Source organism: Sorex fumeus, unplaced genomic scaffold, assembly GCF_029834395.1.
Source record: "Sorex fumeus unplaced genomic scaffold, SorFum_2.1 ptg000037l, whole genome shotgun sequence".
NCBI lineage: Eukaryota > Metazoa > Chordata > Mammalia > Eulipotyphla > Soricidae > Sorex > Sorex fumeus.
Genome location: NW_026606094.1, coordinates 27,611,266 through 27,636,638, shown reverse-complemented (window position 1 = coordinate 27,636,638; position 25,373 = coordinate 27,611,266). Strand labels below are relative to the sequence as shown.

Sequence of the window (25,373 nt, the reverse complement as noted above, 5' to 3'; positions counted from 1 at the left end):
TTTAATATTGTAATTACCCATTTAATGTTGCTTGCTTAAACTCCCCAAACACAACCAGGTAAAATTTGTCCCATCTTTAATGGTAAGGGCAGAGAGCAATATTTATGTAACATAATGTGTATTATGAACTTCTCCCTTAATACATTCCTGTTAAGTCTCATGAACTTGTGGAATAGATAATATCATTTTTTCTTTTACTACACTACACTTGATCTTAGCCAAAAGGCCGAGAAGCGGGCTGGAGCGATAGCACAGCGGTAGGGCATTTGCCTTGCACGCAGCCAACATGGCCAACCTGAGTTCAACTCCTCCACCCCTCTCGGAGAGCCCAGCAAGCTACCGAGAGTATCTCGCCCGCACGGCAGAGCCTGGCAAGCCACCCGGGATGTATTCGATATGCCAAACACAGTAACAACAAAATCTCCAATGGAGACGTTACTGGGCCCGCTCGAGCAAATCGATGATCAACGGGAGGGCCTTTACTTTTACTTTTTACTTTTCTTTTACTACAAATGATAAAACTAAGAGTCAGGAAAATTACCCCATTTGACCAACATTGCATAGCTTTTATCTGTGGAAACAGCATTTGAATTGAGATCAGTCTAAGAACATTAATGCTCTAAATAAAAATATACACATAGCAATTTTCAAGTATTGCAGAGTCAGAGCAACTGTTTAATGAAGTTGAACAGGCATAAAACTTTCAAGATGAACCAACATACAATGTTAGATCTTCATAATTTTGTTCAAGCTGTTTATAAAAGCTATAGAACCAACAATCGCTAGCTGAGTCAGGAATCAGCCTTCTACATTTTATTATTTTGGCTTCTCTATTCTGTTAACCCCAAGTATATAATCTCATTTAGGAAATACATAATTATTATGATTTTTATAATAGCAAAGGTGAATGCTGAATGGGGGGTAATAGTAGCAGAGAAAAATAGATGAATCAGTTACCTTGAAGTAATTTGCACTTTCCAACAGGGCAGAATAGTATATACCTTTATTACTAAGTTTAGAATGCCATTTCTCTACCACACTACTGGAACTTCTCACTGGTTCTTTAGGCCACAATACGAAACAAAAGGGGATTAAGATCCATGTGTGTGTGAGTGTGTGTGTGTGTGTGCATGCATGTGTGTGTGTATATATACATATAGATATACAAACATATATATATATAATACATGATATTAAGGTAATAAATATTATTGTAAAATAGCACTGCACTGAAGCACTGTCCTCCCGTTGTTCATCAGTTTGCTCGAGCAGGCCCAGTAATGTCTCCATTGTGAGACTTGTTGTTACTGTGTTTGGCATATCGAATACGTCATGGAAGCTTGCCAGGCTTTGCTGTGCGAGTGAGATACTCTTCAGTACCTTGCCGGGCTCTCCGAGAGGGTGGAGGAAATGAACCTGGGTTGCTGGCCAGACATTTGCAAGGCAAACACTCTACTGCCATGCTATCTCAAGTTTATATTTGAGATATTATATTAAGATTGAGATAATATTAATATCTAATATTAATATCTCAATATCTTAATATTAAGTTTATTGTACAATAAACACATTTATTGTACAATAAACAAATCAAAACTGAAACGTAAACTGTCCTAAATTTCAAAACTTGTTTCAAAAAAGACAAAACAGCCATATTAGATTTTAAGATTTACCTAAAAGGGATTTGTAGCTTTATCTAAGACTCAGAACCACAAAAAAAAAAAAAAAAAATCAAGAGGATATGGAGATAGCTCAGAGATGAAACCCAAGTTCAACCTGAGAGCCATTTGATGTGTTCCTGGTAGTACCAAAACTACTGCACCCTTGGAGTTACATATCACTGGAACTGTCTGGTTCAGAGGGCAAAGTACTTTTTTAGGAGTGGCACTCAGATATTAAGCACTGCTTGGAAGAGACCTCCAAAATAAATTCAGTAAGTTAACATAATCATGTATATAAAATATATACTTTTTATCTGCATTCTGCACCTGCAGACTGGTACCAGTCAGTGGACAAGTGGTTGAAGACCACTGTTTTATATCAATAAATACGAGTGTGAATGAACCTACCAGAGAACAAAGTTTTCAGGTCAGATTAACAATGCTTATTTTTCCGTGCAATAACTTTTTGTAAGAGGAACATTAGGGATTATCTATTAACTGCAAAGGAGGAAAAGGTGGCTTTGTATATTTATAAAAATTTAGTTACAAGTTACACTTGGGTTAGGAAAAGAGTAAAAGGAAATAAGGGTGGATTGGGCATTTTTAATATTATATTATTTAGATTAAGTATAGTTTTAACTTCTGAATTATTCTTTGACACTCTTCACCTACACTTACTCATTAAAAAACAAGTGAGTTTGTTCTATTTCCCTTTTCTCTTTTCTTCCCTTTTCTTCTTCACCATTTTAAAGTGTATCAGTCCTACCTTGTCAGAAGATGTTGTATTTACGTAGTAGTTAATCTCTTTCCCAACCATATTTTAGTTGTGAGTAAATTAAATTCAGTAATTGTCATTCATTCTTTTGCAAAGTTTGTCCAGTAATCTCTGTTTTGTCAAAACGATCAGTCTTAGAAAGGGCTAACTAGTGTTCCCTAGTTCTTACACATATAAAACTGTTCTTCTATGACCCTGATATCTATGACTTACAGTTGGTTGAATATAAAATTCCTCCACTGATGTTCAACTTTCTTAAAAATATTGCTATACTTGCTGTCTTGATTTTTTTCCAGATTCACTTCCCTTTATAAGTGACTTATATTTTTGCTCAAAGCAGATTTTTCTTGTCTTTAATTTCTCACTTTCTTTTCCCTGTTGTTTTTTCAATGACCAGGAGTCACACAATTGGCTGTGATTGTAAGGGGGACTGCACATTCTAGCTGTGGTGCTCTCACACACATAGAGTCATTGTGCTGAAAACTATACTTTCAGCACTGGGGTTCATGCTTGGCATATGGGTTGATACCAGGATCAAACTTGCAGCATCACGTATGCAAGTCAGGTGCTCCTCCGCTGAACTATTTCTGGTCCCTTAGTTTAAACTAAAAGTTATTAAAAGAAAATCTCTGAAAAGAGATCCTCTGACACTGTCCAATGGATTTCTAAGATTTAGATATCACCTTTTAAAGGGACCTGTAGCTTTAACTAAAGATCCTGAGATGACATGACTATTCTGTATTATCCCTATGCCTGATATTATTACTAAGATAGGCAGACAAAACAAGAGAAAATGAAATATAACTTCTTTGTGCTCTGTGCCCATGATGCTCTGTGCTCAGAGCTCACTCCTGGGTGGCTGAAAGGACTTATGGGGTGTGAAGAATTAAACTTGAGTTGGAAGCGTGCAAGGTAAGCAGCCTATCCGCAAAACTATCTCTCCAGCCCGGGTGCTGTTTCTTTTTTTTTTTAATCTCCTATTTTGCTTAGCAATTTCTATATAATCTAAAATTGTGTATAATCTAATAATGGGGGGCTGGAGCGATAGCACAGCGGTAGGGCGTTTGCCTTGCACGCAGCCAACATGGCCGACCTGAGTTCGATTCCTCCGCCCCTCTTGGAGAACCCGGCAAGCTACCGAGAGTATCTTGCCCGCATGGCAGAGCCTGGCAAGCCACCCGTGACATATTCGATATGCCAAACACAGTAACAACAAAGTCTCCAATGGAGACGTTACTGGGCCCGCTTGAGCAAAATCGATGAACGGGAGGACAGTGACAGTGAAATCTAATAACAAAAGATACCATAATATTCACAACTTAATTTCATATATATCACTTAAATCTTCAAAGAAATATCAAAAATGAAGTTTATAGGTTTGGAATATCTTGCTAAGACCACAAAAGGCAGAAAATGGAAATGAGATGCCTATGATGGGTATAAGAACCATGTTCTTTTCAAATCACTATGTACCACAATATCTCCTCCTAAGCAGTTTCAATGTAATAAAATTTTAATTCTAAACAAATAAAGATATGTGTCTTGATTTATAGAGTTCTTTAAAATACAGAGTTCTTTTTTTTTCTTTTTTTTTTCTTTTTGGGTCACACCTGGTGATGTACTGTCTCTGCACTCAGGAATCAGTTCTGGCGGTGCTCAGGGGACCATGTGGGATGCTGGGAATCAAACCCGGGTCGGCTGTGAGCAAGGGAAATGCCCTACCCACTGTGCTATCACTCCAGCCCCGAAATACAGAGTTCTTAAACACTAAAATTTTATTTAAATTTAAAATAGTCTTTAATAATTTCTATTATCCATTAACATATCAAACACAAGCTAAACATAACAAAGCTAAAACATGTCTCTGTAGTTTGCCAAGTTGAAAAAAAATAACAATTGCTAGATAAATGCCTTGTTTCAAATTGTGTAACACATTGGTTAAAAATTACATTGTCATGGAGCCAGAACCTACAATGAGTAGGGTGCCTGCCTTCCACACAGCCAATGTAGGTCCGATCCTCAGTATCCCATGTGGTCACCTGGGCCTGACAAGAGTCATCTCTGAGCTCTGAGGCAGGAGTAAGCCCCAAGCACCACTGGATATGGCCCCAAAACAAACAAAAAAATTGCACTGTAATTCCAAAATACAAAATTATTTCAACTTTAAGAGCTTTCATCAATGTGTAGAAAATAAAGGAAAATATATATATACATATATACATGCATATATATATATATATAAATACCCAACATATATAAACAGTATAGTAAATATTCCAACTCAAGATAAGGAAATAAAACTTACATACTAAGTAGAAAATTACCTTGATATTTCCCTGAGATAAACAGTCTGCATGGCTTTCTTCAAATGAGGTTCAATATTTCTCCAGAGTTTGCGAGTATCACGTTCACTTGCTACCCCAAAGGGGAGAAAATTTTAATAATGTATATCTATAGAATTTCTTTTCAAAATAAATATTAATAAGTAAAATTATAAAGTTACCTTCTCCTTTAACCACAGGTTCACAATATTTAGGAAAATTTAGCACCGCCTACAAAGAAGAAAAAAATTGATTTATCTACCATATTTAGGAAATTTTTCAAATAAAATTTGTATTACATTTCAAACAAATCTGTTTTAATTCAAATACTCAAGCAAAATGTTACTGCAACAGGGAGCCAGAGTGATAAGACAGTACAGCCAGTAGGATGCTTGCCTCGCACGCAGCCGCAACTGTTTCAATCCTCATACCCTATATGGTCCCCTGAGCCTCACCAGGAGTGATCCCTGAGTACAGAGCCTGAGGTAATCTCTGCCCCCCCCCAAAAGTTACTTACTACATCTTATAATAGCATTGAAAATATCAGTAACGATAGTGTAACAACTCTTGAATTGGCTAAACAGGGCCCAATGAATTAGCTCAATACAGAAAGTAATATTAAAAGATCAGTAATTTGTATTTTTTCATAATTATGTAACAGAGGACAATGAGAAACACAATATCATAATCCCCCAAACTCAGTATTATTTCCAATGCCTAAGCATTCTTAAAAATTAAGCATCACAGAGTTCAGCAAAACGCAAATTATTTTACTGGCAGCAATACTAGAGTTGTTATAAATGCAAAATTCTCCCCTCCCACACCTTTTTGTTTTTGGGTCATGCCTGGCAATGCTCAAGGCTTACTACTGGCTCTATTCCTTCATGCAAGGCAAGTAATCTACCCAATGAACTAGAACACACAATAGTTTGTCCTTTGTTTTCCTTACCAGAGCTTAATCATATATCTAACTGTAACCACAATTTTAGATGACCATCTTCTCCTAATTTCTGTGCCAAACACAAAACACCCATTGAAAACCTCTAAGTAATATTTTTCAGTGGAAAGAAAAGAACAAGCAAATAACATGTGGTAAGAGATACAGAATCTATTACTTTTAAAGGTAAGTTTCTACACCTCTTTTCTGTTTTTGATTTTGATTTCACTTCAGTTCTGCATTTTCTGAAATAACTTTAAAAGAGAGAAGAGGGGGAAAACAATGCCTCTGGGTAAGTGTGCATATACATAATTAGACATGATAAGTTTCCACTTGATCACTTGACATCCCAATACTCATCAATTTGCTCGAGCAGGTGCCAGTAACGTCTCCATTCGTCCCTGTCGCGTGCTAGTGTAGCCCAATGGCATCTGCTCATTCTACGAACACAAAGAGCCTCAAACCGATAGTTCAGGGTCTTGATGAAGAAGTCTGACCATCTCGTGGGTGGGTGGCCACGCGATCTTTTGACGTCCCGTGGAATCCATTCAGTAATGGCTCTAGTCCAGCAGAGTCTCCAAATCTCATTATGTGTCCAGCCCATCTGATTTTCAGTTGCCTTGGCAAATGAGACAGCATCCCTGATTCTTGATCACTGACAGAGATCGGAACTCCGGATTCTTTCACTTGAGTGAAGTGTAAGACTCTAAGCATAGCTCTTTTGATTCCTCTTTGGGAGACCCGAATAGCATTCTCATCCTGTTTTCGTAGGGCTCAGGTCTCTGAGGTGTATGTTAATGCAGGAAGAACAGTGGAATCGAAGAGATGTGCTGGAGCCAGAGGTTCTTCATCCTCTTAGCTATTTCTTTGACGCTGTTGAAGGCGTTCCAAGGTGCTCTCTTCCTCCTGTGCAACTCAGGTGCCAGGTCATTCATTCGTCATGTTGACTTCTTGACCTAGGTACACATAACTGTTGCATTTGGAGATGTTCATTCCATTGAGAGTGAATGGAGCGTGAGGAACGAGACCATTTCACATAAACATTGTCTTCGTGAGATTCAGCTATAGTCTGATGTTTCCACACTCACAGACAAAGTTGGCCAGCATTTGTGCTGCTTGGCTAATGTTTGGTGTTATTAGAACAATGTCATCAGCAAAGCAGAGGCAGTGTAGTTGTCAACCGTCTATCTTCACTCCCATTCCTTCCCATTCCAGTTGTCGCATGATGTCCTTGAGGATGGCACTGAAGAGTTTTGGTGAAATGGTATCACCCTGCCGAACCCCTCTCTTGACATGGATGATCACTTTTTTGTAGAATGGTAAGATCCTTTCTGGTATTGAATCCGTAATACAGCTCACGGAGGATTCTGATGAGGATCCAAACAGTCAGAACGCCGTTTGGCTAGGGCTTCAATGACCGCTTCCATCTCAACAGAATCAAAGGCCTTCTTTAAATCAATAAATGTTAGACATAGCGGCATCTTGAACTCTAGAGAAACCTCAATGAGCTTGGTTATTGTGTGGATATGATCAATCGTGCTGAATCCTTTGTGGAACCTGGCTTGCTCGCATGGTTGTCCTTCATCTAATGTTCTGCCAATCCTATTCAAGATGACACTAGTGAACAGCTTGTAGACAACAGAAAACAGGAAGATTGGGCGACAGTTGCCAATGTCATGGATGTCTCTTTTCCTGTACAGTAGTACAGTCCTGCTAGTTTTCCATTGGGACGGAACCTTGCATTCAGACAGGTAGCGTGTGAAGAGCCGAGCCAGTGTATTGATGAGTACTGATGGCAGGTTCTTCAGGTGTTCAGGTCTGACCTTGTCTTGACCGGATGCTCATTGTTTCTTTACCTACGACATGGCGTGTCAGATTTCGGAAGGGACAACATTGGGAACGACATATCCATCATATGGAATTTGGTATGTAGGCAGGAGGACGTGGCTATCAAAGAAATACAAGTAGAAATCATGGATAATCTCCATTGCTCTTCTGGAAGATGTGACAGATCCATCAGGATGTCGGAGGGCATTCATCTTGGTCTTGTAGTTAATGAAGGACATGCGGGCATTGCGAATGCTTTTCCAGGCTTCTGCCGCATCTGCCAGCACTGCTGTTCTTCTCTCTTTGAGGTTTTCCTTTATCGCTTCTCTGCACTGCTTTGCAAGGTTGGACGTTCACTTGCAGTTGCCTGAGGCTTGTGCCAAGCCATGTTGATGAATAAGCTCAAGATTTTTCCCTTTTACAATACCCATGACATTCTTCAAAGAAATGGAGCAAACACTCCTGAAATTTATATGGAATAATAAGCCCCCACAAATAGCTAAAGCAATTATTGGGAAAAAGAAAATGGGAGGAATCAACCTAACTTCAAACTCTACTACAAAGCAGTAATAATTAAAACAGCATGGTACTGGAACAAAAACAGAGCAGCAGACCAATGGAACAGAGTTGAATATACTGACATCTCCCCCCCAAACATATGATCATCTAATCTTTGATAAAGGAGCAAGAAATGTGGAGTAATGAAAGCTTTTTTAACAAATTGTGCTGGCAAAACTGGATGGCTACATGCAAAAAACTGGGCTCAGATCTCTGTCTAACACCATGTACAAAAATAAAATCAAAATGGATTAAAGACCTCAACATCAGACCAGAATCCATAAGGTACATTTTAGACAAATTTGGCAAAACCCTCCATGACATTGAAGCTAATGGTATCGTCAAAGATGTCACGCCACTGGCTAAGCAAGTGAAAACAGAGATAGACAAATGGGACTATCTTAATCTAAGAAGCTTCTGCACCTCAAAAGAAACAGTGACCAAAATACAAAGACAATCTACAGAATAGGAAAGAATATTCGCCGAACACACATTCGACAAGGGGTTGATATCAAGGATATACAAAGTACTGGTTGAACTCCACAAGAAGAAAACATCCAATCCCATCAGAATATGGGGCGACAAAATGAACAGAAACTTCCTCAAAGATGAAATCCGAATGGCTAAAAGGCACATGAGAAAATGCTCTACATCATAAATCATCAGGGAGATGAAGACCAAAACAACAATGAGATATCATTTCACACCACAGAGACTGGCCCACATCCAAAAGAACAAAAGCAATCGGTGCTGGCGTGGATGTGGCAAGAAAGGGACCCTCCTTCACAGCTGGTGGAAATGCCGAGTGGTCAAGCCCTTTTGGAAAACAGTATGAACGATTCTCAAAAAACTAGAAATTGAGCTCCCATTTGACTCAGCAATACCACTCCTGGGAATTATACCCCAGAGAGGCAAAAAAGTATAGTCGAAGCGACATCTGAGTTTGTCTGTTCCTTGCAGCACTATTTACAATAGCTAGAATATGGAAAAAACCTGAGTGCCCAAGAACAGATGACTGGTTAAAGAAACTTTGGTACATCTACACAAAGGAGTACTATGTAGCTGTCAGAAAGGATGAAGTCATGAAATTTACATACAAGTGGTCACGGTCATAGTCATGGTCCTTCCGTTGTTCATCAATTTGCTCGAGTGGGCCCAGTAATGTCTCCACCATGAGACTTGTTGTTACTATGTTTGGCATATTGAATACGTCACAGGTAACTTGCCAGGCTCTGCCGTGTGGGTGAGATACTCTCAGCAGCTTGCCAGGCTCTCTGAGAGGGGCGGAGGAATCGAACTCAGCTCAGCCATGTTGGCCGCTTGAAAGGAAAACGCCTTACCGCTGTGCTATCGTTCCAGTCCTACATGGAAAGTATCATGCTAAGCGAAATGAGTCAGAAAGAGAGGGACAGACATTGAAAGACTGCATTCATCTGGGGAACATAAGTAACAAAATAGGAGACTAACACCCCAGAATAGCCGAGATAAATACCAGGAGGTTTACTCCAAGGCTTGGAGCCAGCCGCACACTCTAGGAGTAAAGGCAGCTCAGATAGAGAAGGGAGCACCAAATAAAGGGTGTTGGGAGGATCCTCCCAGGATGGGAGAAGCATGCTGAAAGTAGACTCTAGACCGAAAATGATTGCCATTCAATGCCTCTTTTGCAAACCACAGCACCCAAAAGGAGAGAGAGAACAAAAGGGATTGCCCTGCCACATAGGCAGGGTGGGATGGGGGGATGAGGGGGGTGGGAGGGATACTGGGATCCATGGTGGTGGAGAATGGGCACCGGTGGAGGAACGGGTACTCAATCATTGTACAACTGAAACCCAAGCACAAAAATTTGTAAGTCTACAACTGTATCTCATGGTGTTTCACTAATTAAAAAAAAAAAAAAAGTAAGTTAAAAAAAAAAGAGTTTTCAAAGATAGGCGTTTTCTTGTGGCTATCTCTCTTGTGGTGTTCCTCACACAATCATGGAGGTGCTGAACCAGTCGATTGTATTCCTCCTCAATGTTGTCAATGACGGCATCTTCCCATGTTGCTGCAATAGTGCCAAAGAGCTCCCAGTTGGTGGTCGTTCTGGGAGTTCTCTTCTTAAACTTTGCAGCCCTTCTCCCTACTCCGCGAAGTAGAATTCTGCACGAAGGAGACAGTGGTCCGATCCCATTTGGAATTTTGGGACAACAGTGACACTGGTCAGGCAAAACCATCGATTGAAAATGATGGGGTCAATTTCATTGTGGAACCGTCCACTGGGAGACTGCCATGTCCAACATTTCTACATGAGGTCAAATTTTCTTACTAGCATTTTTTAGATTTTTGACCTCTTATGCATGATCTACGAGCTTCAAAACCTATAACCAAATTTCTAGAATAAAAGTTCATTTCAGTTTTTACCCTATCATCAAATTGATACATGGAAGAGTATTAAAAATATATATGTAGGTAAAACCCAGCTCCCGGACATCTTATCTCATTCTTACTTTGGACATCCTGGCAGGCTACCAAATGTTACCTGCCCACAAGGCAGAGTCTGGCAAACTCCCCGTGGCATACCCAATATGCCAAATATTAGTAACAATGATGGGTCTCATTCTCCTAACCCTGAAAGAGCCTTGAATATGGCACTTTTTAAAATCTCAGGGCTTGGACGAAGGAGATGTTACTGGGGCCTGTTCAAGGCAATCGACAAACAACAGGATGATCATGATCGTGATGTATATAAAAATTGAAAGCAAACTTACTAGATGTCTGAGCTCTTTCAAATCCCGACAAACAGTGTAGAAAACTCCAAGAAGAATGTTAATGTAGGCAGCATAAAAATCAGCTGAGTAATCAGGAGGATGATCGTGGGACAGTATCTTTTGAAGGTTTCCTGTTCACATCACACAAATGAACTTACAGTGATTAACACAGCACACTGGTTATATCTTATAGCAAAAGTTTAAAATAAATATACAGGTCTAACTATAATAAGGAAATAATAAAGCAGATAAATAGAAAATTTAGATAGATATTACAAAATATTTAGATATTTGTAACTGAGATAAAAGAATTATGAAACACATACCCTAAAATAATTCCTGAATGTTGCTTAAGACAACCAATGGCATCTAAAGAAAAATCTCAAGAACCTTACTACTGTCAAAATCTGTACCAAGAATCTTCTGTTATCTATACTGCAAACCATAAGGTCCAACAGGAAGGAGAAATAGAGAAAAGAGAGATAGAGTGAGAGAGTGTGTATGTGTGTGTGTGAGAGCGAGAGAGCGAGAGAGAGAGAGCGAGAGAGAGAGAGAGAGAGAGAGAGAGAGAGAGAGAGAGAGAGAAGAAAAGTGCCTGCCATGTTGGCAGGCAGTGGGATGGGGTTGGGGGGATAGGAGGGAAACTGGGACCATTGGTGGTGGAAAAAGTACACTGGTGAAGGGACTGGTACTGAAACATTATATGACTGAAATCCAATCATGAACAACTTTGTAAATGCGTATGTCACTGTGATTCAATATAAAAATAAATAATAGCACCATAGCACTGTCCTTCCGTTGTTCATCTATTTGCTCGAGCGGGCCCAGTAACGTCTCCATTGTGAGACTTGTTACTGTGTTTGGCATATCAAATACATCACAGATAGTTTGCCAGAATTTGCTGTGAGGGCAAGATACTCTCGGTAGCTTGCTGGGCTCTCTGAGAGGGGAGGAGGAATCTAACCTGGCTCAGCCATGCCAGCCATGCACAACGCAAATGCCCTACTGCTGTGCTATTGCTCCAGGCCAACATAAATAATAGAAAAAAAAATAAAAATCTCCTCTGTAGCACTGCACTATCCTTCTGTTGTCCATCGATTTGCTCGAGCGGGCCCAGTAATGTCTCCATCGTGAGACTTGTTACTGTGTTTGGCATATTGAATACATCATGAGTAGCTTGCCAGGCTTTGCCATCCGGGTGAGATACTCTTGGTAGCTTGCCGGGCTCTCTGAGAAGGGCAGAGGAATCGAACCCGGCTTGGCCAGGCTGGCTGCGCACAAGGCAAACGCCATACCGCTGTGCTCTCGCTCCAGACTTTTTGCTTGAAACTACTGCACAAGTCTTAATCCTGTATAACTTGGTTTTCAAAGTCTTAGTGATATTCAAAAAATTCTGGATAGGAGACTGTAACTAGAGCTGTACTTTTATAACTCGAGTACAGAAAAAATACCCCATACACAATCCTCAAATTTGACTTTGGAGGCCAAGTAAATCTACACTCTAGTAGCAGAATTTCACTCTCTTTTCAAAAAGCATTTTCAAACTACACACGGGGAAGTGTGACAAAGTTTCTAACAGGTGTCATAATGGAGATATCATCATCAAATTAACTGAATAGATGGAAGAGGGAGGGAAGGAATAGATGATCAAACAGATAAACACACACGGGCATAAAAGACGATCTCTACGTGCTTGAATGAATTTGGGAAACAGTTAAGTCTCCAGCTCAGACAGCATGTCTGGGCTCCTCAGGGCTAAATATTTCCATCTAGCAACTCCTTTCAGGTAATCTTCAGTGTCCACCACTCTAAGCAGTCCCTTATTTTAGTCCTACTGAAACTCTCAAGAGTTAGAATTCTCACTATGTTGCTATCAAAGTAAACCAGTTGCTCAGTGATAGATCAGTTGTTCAGCTAAACTACGAGTACAACTTTTCACTAAGGGAGCCATGCCAGCTCTGAAAACTACAACAATTCAAACTTACAAACAAATTTCCCTCACAGATGAAAACAATACAATTGCTAAGCTATTCGGGTCTGACTGCTCAGTGGTTAGGCCAGTCAATGGTAGCAAATAAAAGGAGAAGCACCTGAAAGTCACCAAGGGTCATGAAATTTGATTATCCAAATATAGTCTAATATTTTTAGTAAACTGGCAGGAAATTTCTGTGGACCAGAACTACCACCCAGCTGCTGAAGATCATTGGTTTAGTACACAAAGAAAAATCATTTCTAACCTGAAGAACATCTGCTTCCAGTTAGTAGAGAATCCAAAAATAAGCTTCAATGCAATTAAAAATTGTGCAATATATAGCAAAGGACTATTGTCAAACATCAAACAAGAGGCAGTAAAGAACTGTCCTACCATTAGGATATTCCAACCAAGTTAAACCACTGAGAATTTCCATTAGAGGTAATTTTAGAACTTGTGGTAAAAGGAAAAGTTTCAAAAGAAGCCCATGAATGTCACTGAGTCGAGGAGACAGAACAGAAGGACCTGAGACAGTTAGAATCTGCAGGGCAATAAATAAGAGAGGAAAAAAGCTACACAGAGAAAAAGCTCCAGAGATACACACGTGGGATGGACAGTCTTTAAGTTTTAGCTGAATGCCAGTCTATATGTACAGAGTCAAACCCCACAAGCCACCAACTTCCAAGGGAAGGGAAACAATTACTGGAGCTGGGGAGAGAGCACAAAAGGCTAGTACACATGCTTTGCATGTCAGAGGCCCAGGTTCAATTCCTGCCACCACGTGGCTCCTAGAGTACTGCTGAGTACTGAGACATAGTAGGCCCTGAGTACCACCAGGAGTGGCCCAAAAGCCAAAAACATTTTTAAAAAGAACTGAAATGCTGTAAGTTACCTTTATTCCCAGTGCTCATACAGGGCCATGAATTGTGAGTGCTACCACTGATTGATCAGAATAACGAAATTTAGCTGAATGCATGGGGCATTCACCAGAGATCTGAAAAGGGCTATATTTTAAAGGTAAAGCCTAACCCACTGATAAGGCTATGCTACATTTTCTCTCTCTCTCTCTCTCTCTCTCTCTCTCTCTCTCTCTCTCTCTCTCTCTCTCTCTCTCTCTGTCTCTCTCTCAAAAAAAAAAACCCTACAAAACACCTTACAAATAGCCTTTAGAGTCTAATACTGGAGCTGTGGCAACAGTTCAAGGCATTGGAAACAGCCAGACAGTCTCAGGTTCAATCCCTGCTCCCCCATATGGTTCCCAGAACCCACCAAAAGTGATCCCTGTTTGCAGAATCAGAGTAAGCCCTGAGCACTGCCTCGTGTGGTCCAAAAACAAAACAACGAGAATTTTCAAGAACTAGTGGTTAAAAATGGCTCAAACTATGATTAAAACAATATATCCATTTATACAAGAAGCTCAATCTCCAGCAGAATAAACAATAAAGTTTTATTATCTTATTACGTCAAGACTAAATAATAATAATAATAATGTATCAAGGAGTTTATAATAAATGTGAAGATAAGACAATAATAGCACCAAGATTATGAAGCAGGAAATTAAATTACTGAGAATTTCCAGTTGTTTATTGGAGTATAACTTATACTAGCTGATATAACTAAGCCAAAAACCTGGTAAAATGCACACAATATCCACATGAAATGCTTTTCCAAAAAATGAGTAGCACATGTATGTGACAGAGACCGTACAACAGGAATTCTAAATTGGATCTCTACAGATTGCTGCTGAAATGAAAGGGTGTCTTGAATATCAGACACTGTATTTCTAAAGATTTATTAAGTTACAATTGGATGACATTAATCACCAAAATTATTCTTTATTGTGATGTAAATCTCATGCTTCCTGTTTTGACTATATTTTGCCTCACCAATTTGTATTTCCCCTTAGAAATTCTTGTGTGAATCCTGATTTGCTTTAGAAAATATGTAAGTGGTTCTAAAACTTTATAATCAAAGTAAACTTGACTCCATTATTATATATGCTTCAAAAATCTATTAGCTCATACTCTAAAACTGGGAAGATCATTTAATTTATATCCTTGAACTATATCTGATGCTTTGTAGCTCTTTAAAAATTTTAAATAGTTTACATCAATGCAATGCTTTAATCTAGCTTCATTAATATGCAGAAACTAGAATTTTAAAATAATTTTCTTAAATTCTAAATAACTTTACACCTACTAAGCCTAAAATGGATAACAATAAATAAATTTCAAATAATTATGATATAGTGCAAAATTTTTTTTAAAGAAACATTTTTTCCTTACTCACTTCTTATTTTGTGATTTTCATAGTAAAGAAGCTACTGAAAGGTAAGAGTTTGCTTCATTTAGTTTAAGTACATTCCCCCTTCCCACCCCACGCCCCACCTTTCTGGTTAATAAGCTAAGGTAAGGGATCTTATTTGACTGCTGGTCCTGTGAAAATTGGCAAAAATGCTTTACTCTTAACAGTGAATGTTCACAGCTGATTGGTTCAGAGGAAGTGTTAATGAAGCCAAGGTTAAGGAATGCTATTTTTTCTAGCTAGCTTCAGTTATAATCTTGGAATCAGAAGAATTATTTAATTTGTGACAGCACAGTATCTACAAAGCTATTCAGCAAAACAAAAAGCTATCATTTTCTTCCAGACACAAAAATCATTAAAATCTGTTCAATTTAAGTATAAACAAAAGGAAATTAAGAAACACAGGGGCAAACAGCTGATATTATAAGAGTTATAGTCATTAAAATATGAGATTTATAAAATCAAAACAATTACAAATAATACTTAGAGTAAATGGTAAATATTTCTTAAACAACTTTAATGGGCTCTGTCAACACAGTCTGAGTCTTCTTTTCAAAGTGGTTACAGTCACAAAATACGTATCTTAATGTTCTGTAACACTGAAAACACATCAACAGCACATATGAGAGCATATGAGAACTGTCCACTCAAAAAACTTTAGTCATTTTATAGCTCTCAGCAATTCAATAAAATTTCTACATGTGGAGAAACATAAGCAGCATTTTAGATGATGCTGGAAGCAAATCCTAACAGATTAAGATACAAAGTATTTCCATTCGAACATGCTAGCTTAATTTTTCAAACAACAAAATTGGTTTTACTGAATATCATTTGTTAAAATAATGCTTTAAGAATTACCTATGCTATAATCAGGAAAATACAAGACAAATGGCTCAAAGCATCCAGTATTTGGGCGAAACTTTTCCCACACTATTTCACTGAGAAAGATTACAGTCACATTTCTGTCAGTCTGCAAAAGATAAATAAAAATAACTATGCATTAAAATATTAATCACAACAGCAGTTCCATTTGAATTTTTCTTTCAAATAAATCCAGCAAAGTTCCAATATACAAGAAATTATTTGCATATTAACGAGCTGTATTTAGAAAACCTAATCAAGGAGCTCATCCACTTGCAAATTTTTATACATAATTACAGAAATTTCCATAAAACTTTTCGGTTAGTTGACATTTCTGTTACCTATTAATGTCAGGACAGTCATACAAGGGCTTATTTTATAGAAAATTTAAAACGCATTTGCTTGAATAAAGATAAGGTCTTGTGTGGGAATTTTAAAGGAAACCATAAGCTTTCAATCAGTTAAAACAGCAAAATATCTCTTACTTAAATGGCTACAGCAACTCAGAGCAAAGGAAATGAGTTGAAGAAAAAACAGATATGCCCTACCAATTAACCACAATTATGAAGATTAAAGTGATTTCTTTGTGTTGTGGCTTTTGTTGACAGTGAAGCAAATTAGTTTTCTTTAGGAAATATGGAAGAGAGAATCTCTCATAACTTAAAAGAAAGGAATTACAGATGCCAAGTTGGAATACAGACAACCCCAAGTGGAGAGGACCAGAAAGAAGGGAAGTTTCAGAGTGACGGGAGACTGGTGACTCCAAAATGGAGTGCACCCAAAGATTAAAGGTAAAGACATTGAGTAAACTTGGTGCTGAATGTATATTAAAAACCTGTTTAAATACTGTTATTGAAAATATTAGACATCATTTGAAATATACTTAGAATTGAAATCTATCAAAAGAATCAAGAAAAGCAGATACGACTAATTTGTACTATAGCTATTCTTTTTTTTATTCTTAATACCCAGACCCACTCTCATATATAAAATCATACTATACTTTGATATTGATTTAACAGTTTTTGTTTTCTAACTTTGACTTAATCTTATAATTTATTTAGAAACACATTTTGATTAACAATGACAAAGTTCAATAAATCAATAACTTGGAAAAAATTTAGTATTTTTATCAAAGAGAAAATACTTTTGTTTTCAAGTGCATTTTTGTCTTAAAATCTCATTAATTTAAAAAAAATCCTTGAATTTATTTCTACAGGAATAAAAATGCGTGTTCTAAATGCGATCTGGGTTACAAAGCATTGAGTTATATTTGCTTTAAAATGATTTTTCAAAAGCATTCCATAAAATCAGTTAAACAATATTAAGTTAAAAGGAGGACATTTATCAATCTAAAAGGACTTGAAGTTAACAATTTTCTTATCTGTTCAACTGAAATAACTTCAATATATAAAGATATCTATCATAATTAAACTTCATTTTAATCAGCAAAATAATATGAAATGTTAGATGCTTCATTTTCAGAAATGTCAAAACAACAATTTTCTTATCTGACAGAGTTGAGATTCTATGAATCTATTAATTTTCTTTAGTTTCCACAGGCAAAACTTCTGTAAAAGTGAAAGGCCTAACTACATGGCAAGATGCATGATCACCATTACCAGGTACAAGGGGAAAATCCAGGGTAGAGCTACTGTACGGACATGAGAACACAAGAATGCACTCTATGGTGCCAGGAGACAGCCTTAAATCTGATTCCCTCATGCATCAAGGCTTGTCTGGTATAGTCTAGAAATTCCCCAAACACTGTTGGGCGTGGCCCTCGTGGGCCCCAGCACCAACAGATCTGAGCAATACATTCGTACATCCAGGCAATAAACTGTCTGATCCAGTTAGCCTCGTATCACTGGAATATGATATGATGAGGCTCTGAGCATTAGCTGGAAGATCCTCAGTAAAAAAAAAGGGGGACAGAAGGAATGCACTCTGACTAGCAGGCAGGAAAGCATAAAGCAACAAAGAGTAGCAGATGAAGGTATGCATAAGAACAACAAAAACAAAACAAAACAAAAATCCATAACACAGACATAGACACACACACACACACACACACACACACACACACACACACACAAACTGAAAAAAGAGACATCTATTTCAATAGGATGATCCTGGTCTCAAAAGGTGTTAAGCAAACTAGAAAAGATTAGACTTTCCCCATGGGAGGAAAGTTCCAGGAAAGTTTAAGATCTACTCTAACTTTCCTCCTATCCTTTCCACATAGCTTCCAGATGACTACTACTAAAAGTGAATTTTAGGAGACAGTCTTAGACACAAAATGATTTAGTGACCCTCTCTGAACTTCTAGTAGTTTAATAAATATGAATAATTAACACTGCAAAGGCGGAAATACTCTAAGCACTGTTTCCTCTATATTTACGGAGCTTTTATTATGCTACTTGACACTTAAATAATACAAACATAAAACTAAGTGGGTTAAACTAGTTATGCTTGCAGCACCCATAAAAATTATAAAGCCAAAGGCTGTGACGTTCCTGAATCCCTGAATATAAATATTCCTTAGAGAGAGGTCAGAGTGCTGTTTCTATGGAGGGCCAGATGCTCTGGTCACCTTAAAATGCAAAGGCAAATGCCACCACCTCACATTCAAGCACCAGGATCCATGTAAGAGCGAGCACCTTATCCAATCCCAGACCCTCGCCAAGTCCTCAGTACCTGAAACTGGGTATCCAGGAGGCAGTTCCCTCACACCAGGAAAGGGAACATTGGTCCTGACAGAAGCAGTTTTAGGAGGAAAGCCTGGAAAGGTGGAGTAAATTTTTTCCAAGAAGGTCATGCTCCTGAAAAGCCACTGTCCAAAGGCACATCTCCTGGTAGTGATGCTGCCAAGGTCTATGTTGGCAGCAACTCACTGCAGGATGATACTGGCTCACCACCACAGACCGAGACTCACTCCCTCTCCTGCCAGCCTCTGCTCAGGCAAAAGCCTGGCTTCATGGACAGTTTAAAGGAAATGCCTCCCAAGGCCTCTGAGGGGACGCCTAGAAGAACTATCAGTTACAGTTACCTGAACTTGTGGAGGGTGAGAAAGCTAAGGTTCACATTGGCCCCAGTGTTGGGAAGGCAAGCATGACACTGAGCTTAAAACCTTCCTATGTCCAGGGCTAAAGGAGGACAGGGGAAGGTCTGGCCTTGCCCTGTGGCAATCTCCAGTATCACAGTCCTCCTGAGCATGGACCAGGAATAGCCCCTGAGCCATCTCTTAGGTGTAGCTCCCAAGTTCAAAAATTAAATAAAAACAAAACACTCAAAAATGATAAAGCCAAAATAAATATCTAGGCTAAATACCAACAAATTGTAAATAACATTAATTAAATGTGTGTAGGAATTTGGGGCCTTAGATACAGGCCCCCAAATATGAGCAGTATCCTGAAAAATCATGTTGGGGAGAGAAAAGATTTACAAGAGACTCAGAGATTTTGCTGAGAATCACAGAAGCCACAACATAGACTGCCCTGCGGAGACCTGCAAAAGGGAGCAGAGCATTCCCAGTTACCTGAACTTGTGGAGGGTGAGAAAGCTAAGGTTCACACTGGCCCCAGTGTGGGAAGGCAGGCATGACACTGAGCTTAAAACCTTCCTATGTCCAGGGCTGCTGCTTATCAACCAACCCCACATGCCTCAAGACCACAGCTGCACTTAATTTCTTTGTACTAACTTAGCAGGTCTATCATACAAGACGAGAGGGAGGAGGGGTATGGAGACTCTTTAATAGAAGACCGAAGGGCCCTTTGTTGGGAGCTGTTTGAGCAAATCCATTATCTGGACAAGTCATTGTGTCTGTCTCAATTCTCAGAGACCAACCTCTGCTGGACCGATGTTGAAGATACCAATTCAACTGGCTATACAGTACAGTTATCAACCACATAAATGATGAGAAGTAACTGATTCTATCTTTGTACTTATTAGTAGGAAACAGCCAGTTATTTTGAGTGTATTTGCCTAACCCCATTGGTAGTGGTCAACATTGAATTCTCCCACCAGATTCCTTTGTTCAAACTATAGAAAAATCCTGTTTTTGACATAATATTTGGCTTTGACATGATACGTTTTTATTAAGCCCTTGTTCTTTGTTCTTTAGATGACAACTAGAGTATCACTCATTGCCAACACAATTGTAAATTGAAATACAAAGCTAGTTCTGATACTGAGTGGGTCATGAGACAGATTTCTATATGATTCTGAATAGTACTGGAGTGCTATCCACTGTCCTCCCATTGTTCATCGATTTGCTCGAGCAGGCCCAGTAACGTTTCCATTGTGAGACTCTTACTGTGTTTGGCATATTGAATACTTCACGGGTAGCTTGCCAGGCTTTGCCGTGCAGGCGAGATACTCTCAGTAGCTTGCCGGGCTCTCCAAGAGGGTCAGAGGAATTGAACCCGGGTTGGCCAAGTCAGCTGTGTGCAAGGCAAACGACCTACCCGCTGTGCTATCGCTCCAGCCCAAGATTCTGAATAGACAAGAAAATATTCTTTATTTATCCTAACATCTAGACTTTCATCATTTACTCTAGCAAACCCCTAAAATCTTTTAGTAGAAAGTAGTGCTAGTTACAAAAATAAAAAGCTAAAATGATTGAAAAATAAATGCTATCAAGGAACAAAATGTATATTAATTTTATATATCAAGTACCACTTCTTAACTCTCACAAAATGAAAAAATTTGACATATAATCTATTGATTAGGCCATAGGATAAAAATATCCTCTCTTAATACTTACCAGTTCTTGTAACCTAAGAAACCCAGGCAAAAGATTTGCTTCCATCTCTCTCAGGTACTCTGCTTTATCTAGAACCTTATTTAAAAAAAAAACACACAATTAATTTACAAATTTTTTATAGAGTATATAATACACAAGTCAAGACTAACATTTTACCTAGAATCTATATAATACACATATCATCACATATTACACAGAAAAATTACAAGATAAACTTAATTTTAAAATGTTTTATATATTTGCAGAAGGCCTTTTCAAATGAATCAAGTTAAAAAAAAATAGTTTTAACATTTTTTTTGCCCAGAAACCAAAGAATGAGTCACAGTATGTTTAAAAAGTTTTATTTTAGGGCAACATGGACGTGGCTCAGTGGGTAGAGTGCCATGCATGCCTGAAGCCTAAGTTTGAAGCTTGGCACCATGCCCACATGTCTGAGCACAATCCCAGCAACACTGCTAGTGTGATCCCTGGTGCCACACATTGCACACCCTGACCAATTGTGAGCAAGTACCACAACCTAGTACGAGACCCATGGTAACATCAAAAATAAAGGGGGGGAAAATACGTAAGACTTTCCAAGGTCAATAAAAACCGTGTGCATTTTTTATGACACTGCTAAGTGATGAGGGCCAAACCATGGAAAGGTGCCTAGGTTCAGGACCCACATCATCATTCCTGTCCTCAAATAAATGTCTTGATTATTTAAAACATTATTTAAAAATTAATGTCTATTGTGAACTGAAAATGACAGATCTGACTTGAGGAAAGAATAATTCTGAATTTCAAAATGTAAAATTTCTCTCTCTTAAATGACATATTAAACATTGTTTAATTGGCTTACTGATTACGATTTAGGTAAGATTAAATTATGTGTTCAGGAATACAGTTCGGGTACAATGCATGTTTCACAAGTATCCTATCCTGGAACCCCATGAAAAATAATTCAATGTAACTCAATTACATTTTTAAAGGTACATACCTTTTAGAGATATATAACTTAACAAAAATACTATATAATTGTATATAACATATTTATTAATAATACATTATATACAGTGAATATGTCTTTATACCTGTATGTATAGATGTAATTCATTTTGAGTAAATTTTTTGTGAACAGGTTAAAATAGGGATTTAATTTCTTTCTTTTTTTTTGAATGTGGCTATCCAGTTTTCTCGGATCATTTATTGAAGAGATAATCCTTTTACTACTGAATATTCTTGGTTCATTTGCCAAATATTAGTTGATAATATATGCAAGGGTTTACTTCTGGGCTCTCAGTTCTGTTACAATAGTCTCTATAACCATTGTTATGTCTGTTTCATAAAGTTTAAAATACTTTATATTTGTAATATAGTCTAAAATTCGGAAGTGTGATGCCTACAGCTCAATTCTTTTCTTTCATGAAGACTTGGCTATTTAGTCTTTTAGTGAGTCCAGATACATTTTAGCACTGACTTTTCTATTTTGGCAAAAAAGGTCAATGTAAATCTGCAGATTGTTTTGGTAGTACGGACATTTAAACATATTCTTTCTACCAGGCTAGAGAGATAGGACAGGGGTTCAGGTGCTTGCCCAGTATACAGCTGCTGGATAACATCTGTGTGTCCTTGCTCCTCCCTCAGGGAGCTTAGGTTTATTGAGTTAGTCCCACAACAGTGCCCCTGAGACATACCCAATTCCATCAGGCACTAATAATCCTATATGGCTTTTCTCTTTCCTTTACATCCTTTGTACGGTTTAGCAATGTCCTTTTCATATAGACATAGGAAGACAGTTGATGCTATGCTTTTCAAACATGGGAGTCAAATGACTCTGAATAATATTTACTCCTAGGCATCCATCATATTTACCTGATTTAAGCCTCAGTTGCCTTTACTTCCTAACTCCCCCAAAAGGAGGGTCCCAGAGAGGGACAAGGATAGACCCAGGGCAAGCTGTGAGCTACCCTGGCGTCAAAAAGGGACAAGCTAAGCGCCATAAGTATAATAAATTAAGAGCACAGTCATGGAATAAACTCTGTCATGACCCAAAAAGAAGTAAATCAATAAGGATCCTGCTAGGGTTAGGAAAGACTAACCTGGCCTGAAGACTGTGGTCTGGGATATATAATGAGATGTCTCCAGGAAGAGCCAACCTTTAAGCTTAATTTACCTCTTACTGTATTCATACAAAATGACTAGAAATACTAGTAAGAAGTAAATTTAATATGATTGTTTAAATGGATTACTAGCTGAGAAAAGGAGAAAGCAATACTCCCTGGGTGGAATCGCACCCTAGAGCAGGATCTCCTAGTAATCTAGAGTGCTGAAGTCTCAGATAAGATTTTGTCCTTGAGTTAATTTCTAAGAACTTCCCCTGAACGGGTGGCTTTACAACTTTTTGCTGTAATATCAATGTTCAACCCCTCCTAAGTGTACTCCCACCCTTCATGATTTCTACATAACTATGCTGTAAGGAGGGAGAAAAGGAGAAATAACTATGCTGTCAGAAGAGAGATTAAACTACATTGGGAAGGAGAGAGATATAAACTGACTACCAACCAGCCTGGAGCTCTTTTTCTGTTTCTCCATTCCTCCCGTCCTTCATCTGTCCATTGCCATGAGCTAGCTAGGGGAACGGTTCTCAGCCACAGAAAGGACACGTCCCACATGCCCATGTTTCTTTGAAACTCACATACAGCCAACTCCGGTTTGATTCCCAGCACCATATATGGTCCCCTAGACATTGCTGGACTAATCCCTGAGCACAGAGTCCAGGACAAGCCCTGCAGGGTATGGCCCAAAAGTCAAAGAAATAAACAGCAATAATAAGTAATTATTTCTATCCATGATTTGGCAGAGTCTCCTGCCCCCGCGCCTCGCTGTCTTCGCTGGGGCCCCTTGGAGGGGGGCGGGTTGAGTTTCCCTCCCTGCCCCGAGCAGAGCTCCGGCAGCCGAAGACCTCCAGAACCAGCCACAACCATGCTGAGACCATTTTCCACACGCATGAAGGTACCGGCAGAGGAACAAAGGCATGTGGGTCCCGGGACTGAGATCTCCAAGCCTGCTCGGATCGGGGCTGAGCATCCTCCACCCAGATCCCCCATCTTCCAGTAGGCAAGGGTCACACCCACCAACTGGCCCCCTGGCGCCATGTAATCCCATCAACGGCCAAAACCCAGAGACTATAAAACCCAGCTCCCAGAAGTGCGCCCTGTGACATCTTACTATTTCATTCTTACGTTGGACAACCTGGCAGGCTATCGAATATAACCTGCCCACTTGGCAGAGTCTGGCAAACTCCCCATAGCATACCCAATATGCCAAATACCAGTAACAATGATGAGTCTCATTCTCCTAACCCTGAAAGAGCCTTGAATATGGCACTTTTTAAAATCTCCAGGCTAGGACGAAGGAGACGTTACTGGGGCCTGCTCGAGGCAATTGACGAACAACAGGATGATCATGATCGTGATCCATGAATTCTGTGTCTTTTTGCATGACGGCAAGATTTTGATCTTTCATATATATTTCTCATTACTGAAATCATTCTTCCTCCAAAAATGGTTGTTTTCTTTTTTCCACCAAGTCATGATTTGAATTCAGTGCCTCACATATGCAAGGCAAATGCTCTACAACAAAGCTACATTCCTGGCCTAGAAACCTGCTTTTTAAATACATTCACACTTTGCTAATAATTTCAATTAGAAATAAAACTTAAACACAGAAGCTAAAGTTTCCCCAAATAGTCCAAATTACTTTGTATCAATTAAAAGCTTAAAACAATTTATGAGAGTAATCAACTTAAGATATTTCCTTCCTAATTAGTTTTGACAAAATAAAGTAAAAATTGGTTACTGCTAAAAAGATATCATTTAAATTCTCTACTTTGCATTCTCATTATGCAACTTTCCATCAATCTCTATTTAAATAACTCTCTAATCTAGGATACAATTAATTCAAATAAATTGGTTCATTTTTATACCCATTTTAATAGAAAACACAAAGCAAAAACAGTAAAAGTTTACTTTTTTGATGTGACAGTTATCCACTATACCTAATAATTTTATGGTACTCTAATAAATGATCTCTCAAAAAGCAAGTATCAGATAATAGTCAGAAAAGCAAAACTTTAATTCAGATGCAAACATTTCTCTTAATAAATTAGAGAAAGATATTCTACAGACACTTGATTTATTAGCCAATTTATGTACTAGAAAATATTCTCAGCATCTTTCTCTATTATTTCCTAAGAATTTGAGCTTACCAACTTACATGTTACTTTATATATTTACAGTGGGGGTCAGAGCAACAGTATAGCAGGGAAGGTGATTGCCTTGCATGCTGCCAAGCTAGCTACATTGTCCCACACATGGTCCCCCAAGAACCATCAGCAGTGATTCCTGAGTGCAGCACCAAGAGCAAGCCCTACGCATCATTTTGTGTGGCCTCAAAACAAACAAACAAAAAATGGGGTGGAGAGACAATATAGTAGGAAGGGAGCTTTCCTTGCACACAGCCAGGGGCTGATGCCCAATACCACATATGGTTCCCCAAGCCCCAGCAGGATGATCTCTGATCGGAGAGCTAGGAATAAGACTTGAAACACAGCTGGCTGTGGCCCCCAAACAAACAAAACAAAATAAATTTAAAAACCAACAAA

At 38.6% G+C, this 25,373-nt stretch overlaps 1 protein-coding gene across 3 annotated transcripts in view; it reads right to left on the bottom strand.

The window, feature by feature from the left end:
• Positions 1-25,373, bottom strand: part of ORC5 (origin recognition complex subunit 5) — a 76,818-nt gene that overhangs the window by 41,317 nt on the left and 10,128 nt on the right. For all 3 annotated transcript variants that reach the window (XM_056118246.1, XM_056118247.1, XM_056118248.1), the window contains 5 exons: positions 20,729-20,803; positions 15,961-16,072; positions 10,827-10,957; positions 4,940-4,988; positions 4,761-4,851 (listed from right to left, as the gene is read on the bottom strand). In XM_056118246.1, coding sequence (XP_055974221.1) covers positions 4,761-4,851; positions 4,940-4,988; positions 10,827-10,957; positions 15,961-16,072; positions 20,729-20,803 — 458 coding nt within the window. The remainder of the gene's footprint in view (positions 1-4,760; positions 4,852-4,939; positions 4,989-10,826; positions 10,958-15,960; positions 16,073-20,728; positions 20,804-25,373) is intronic.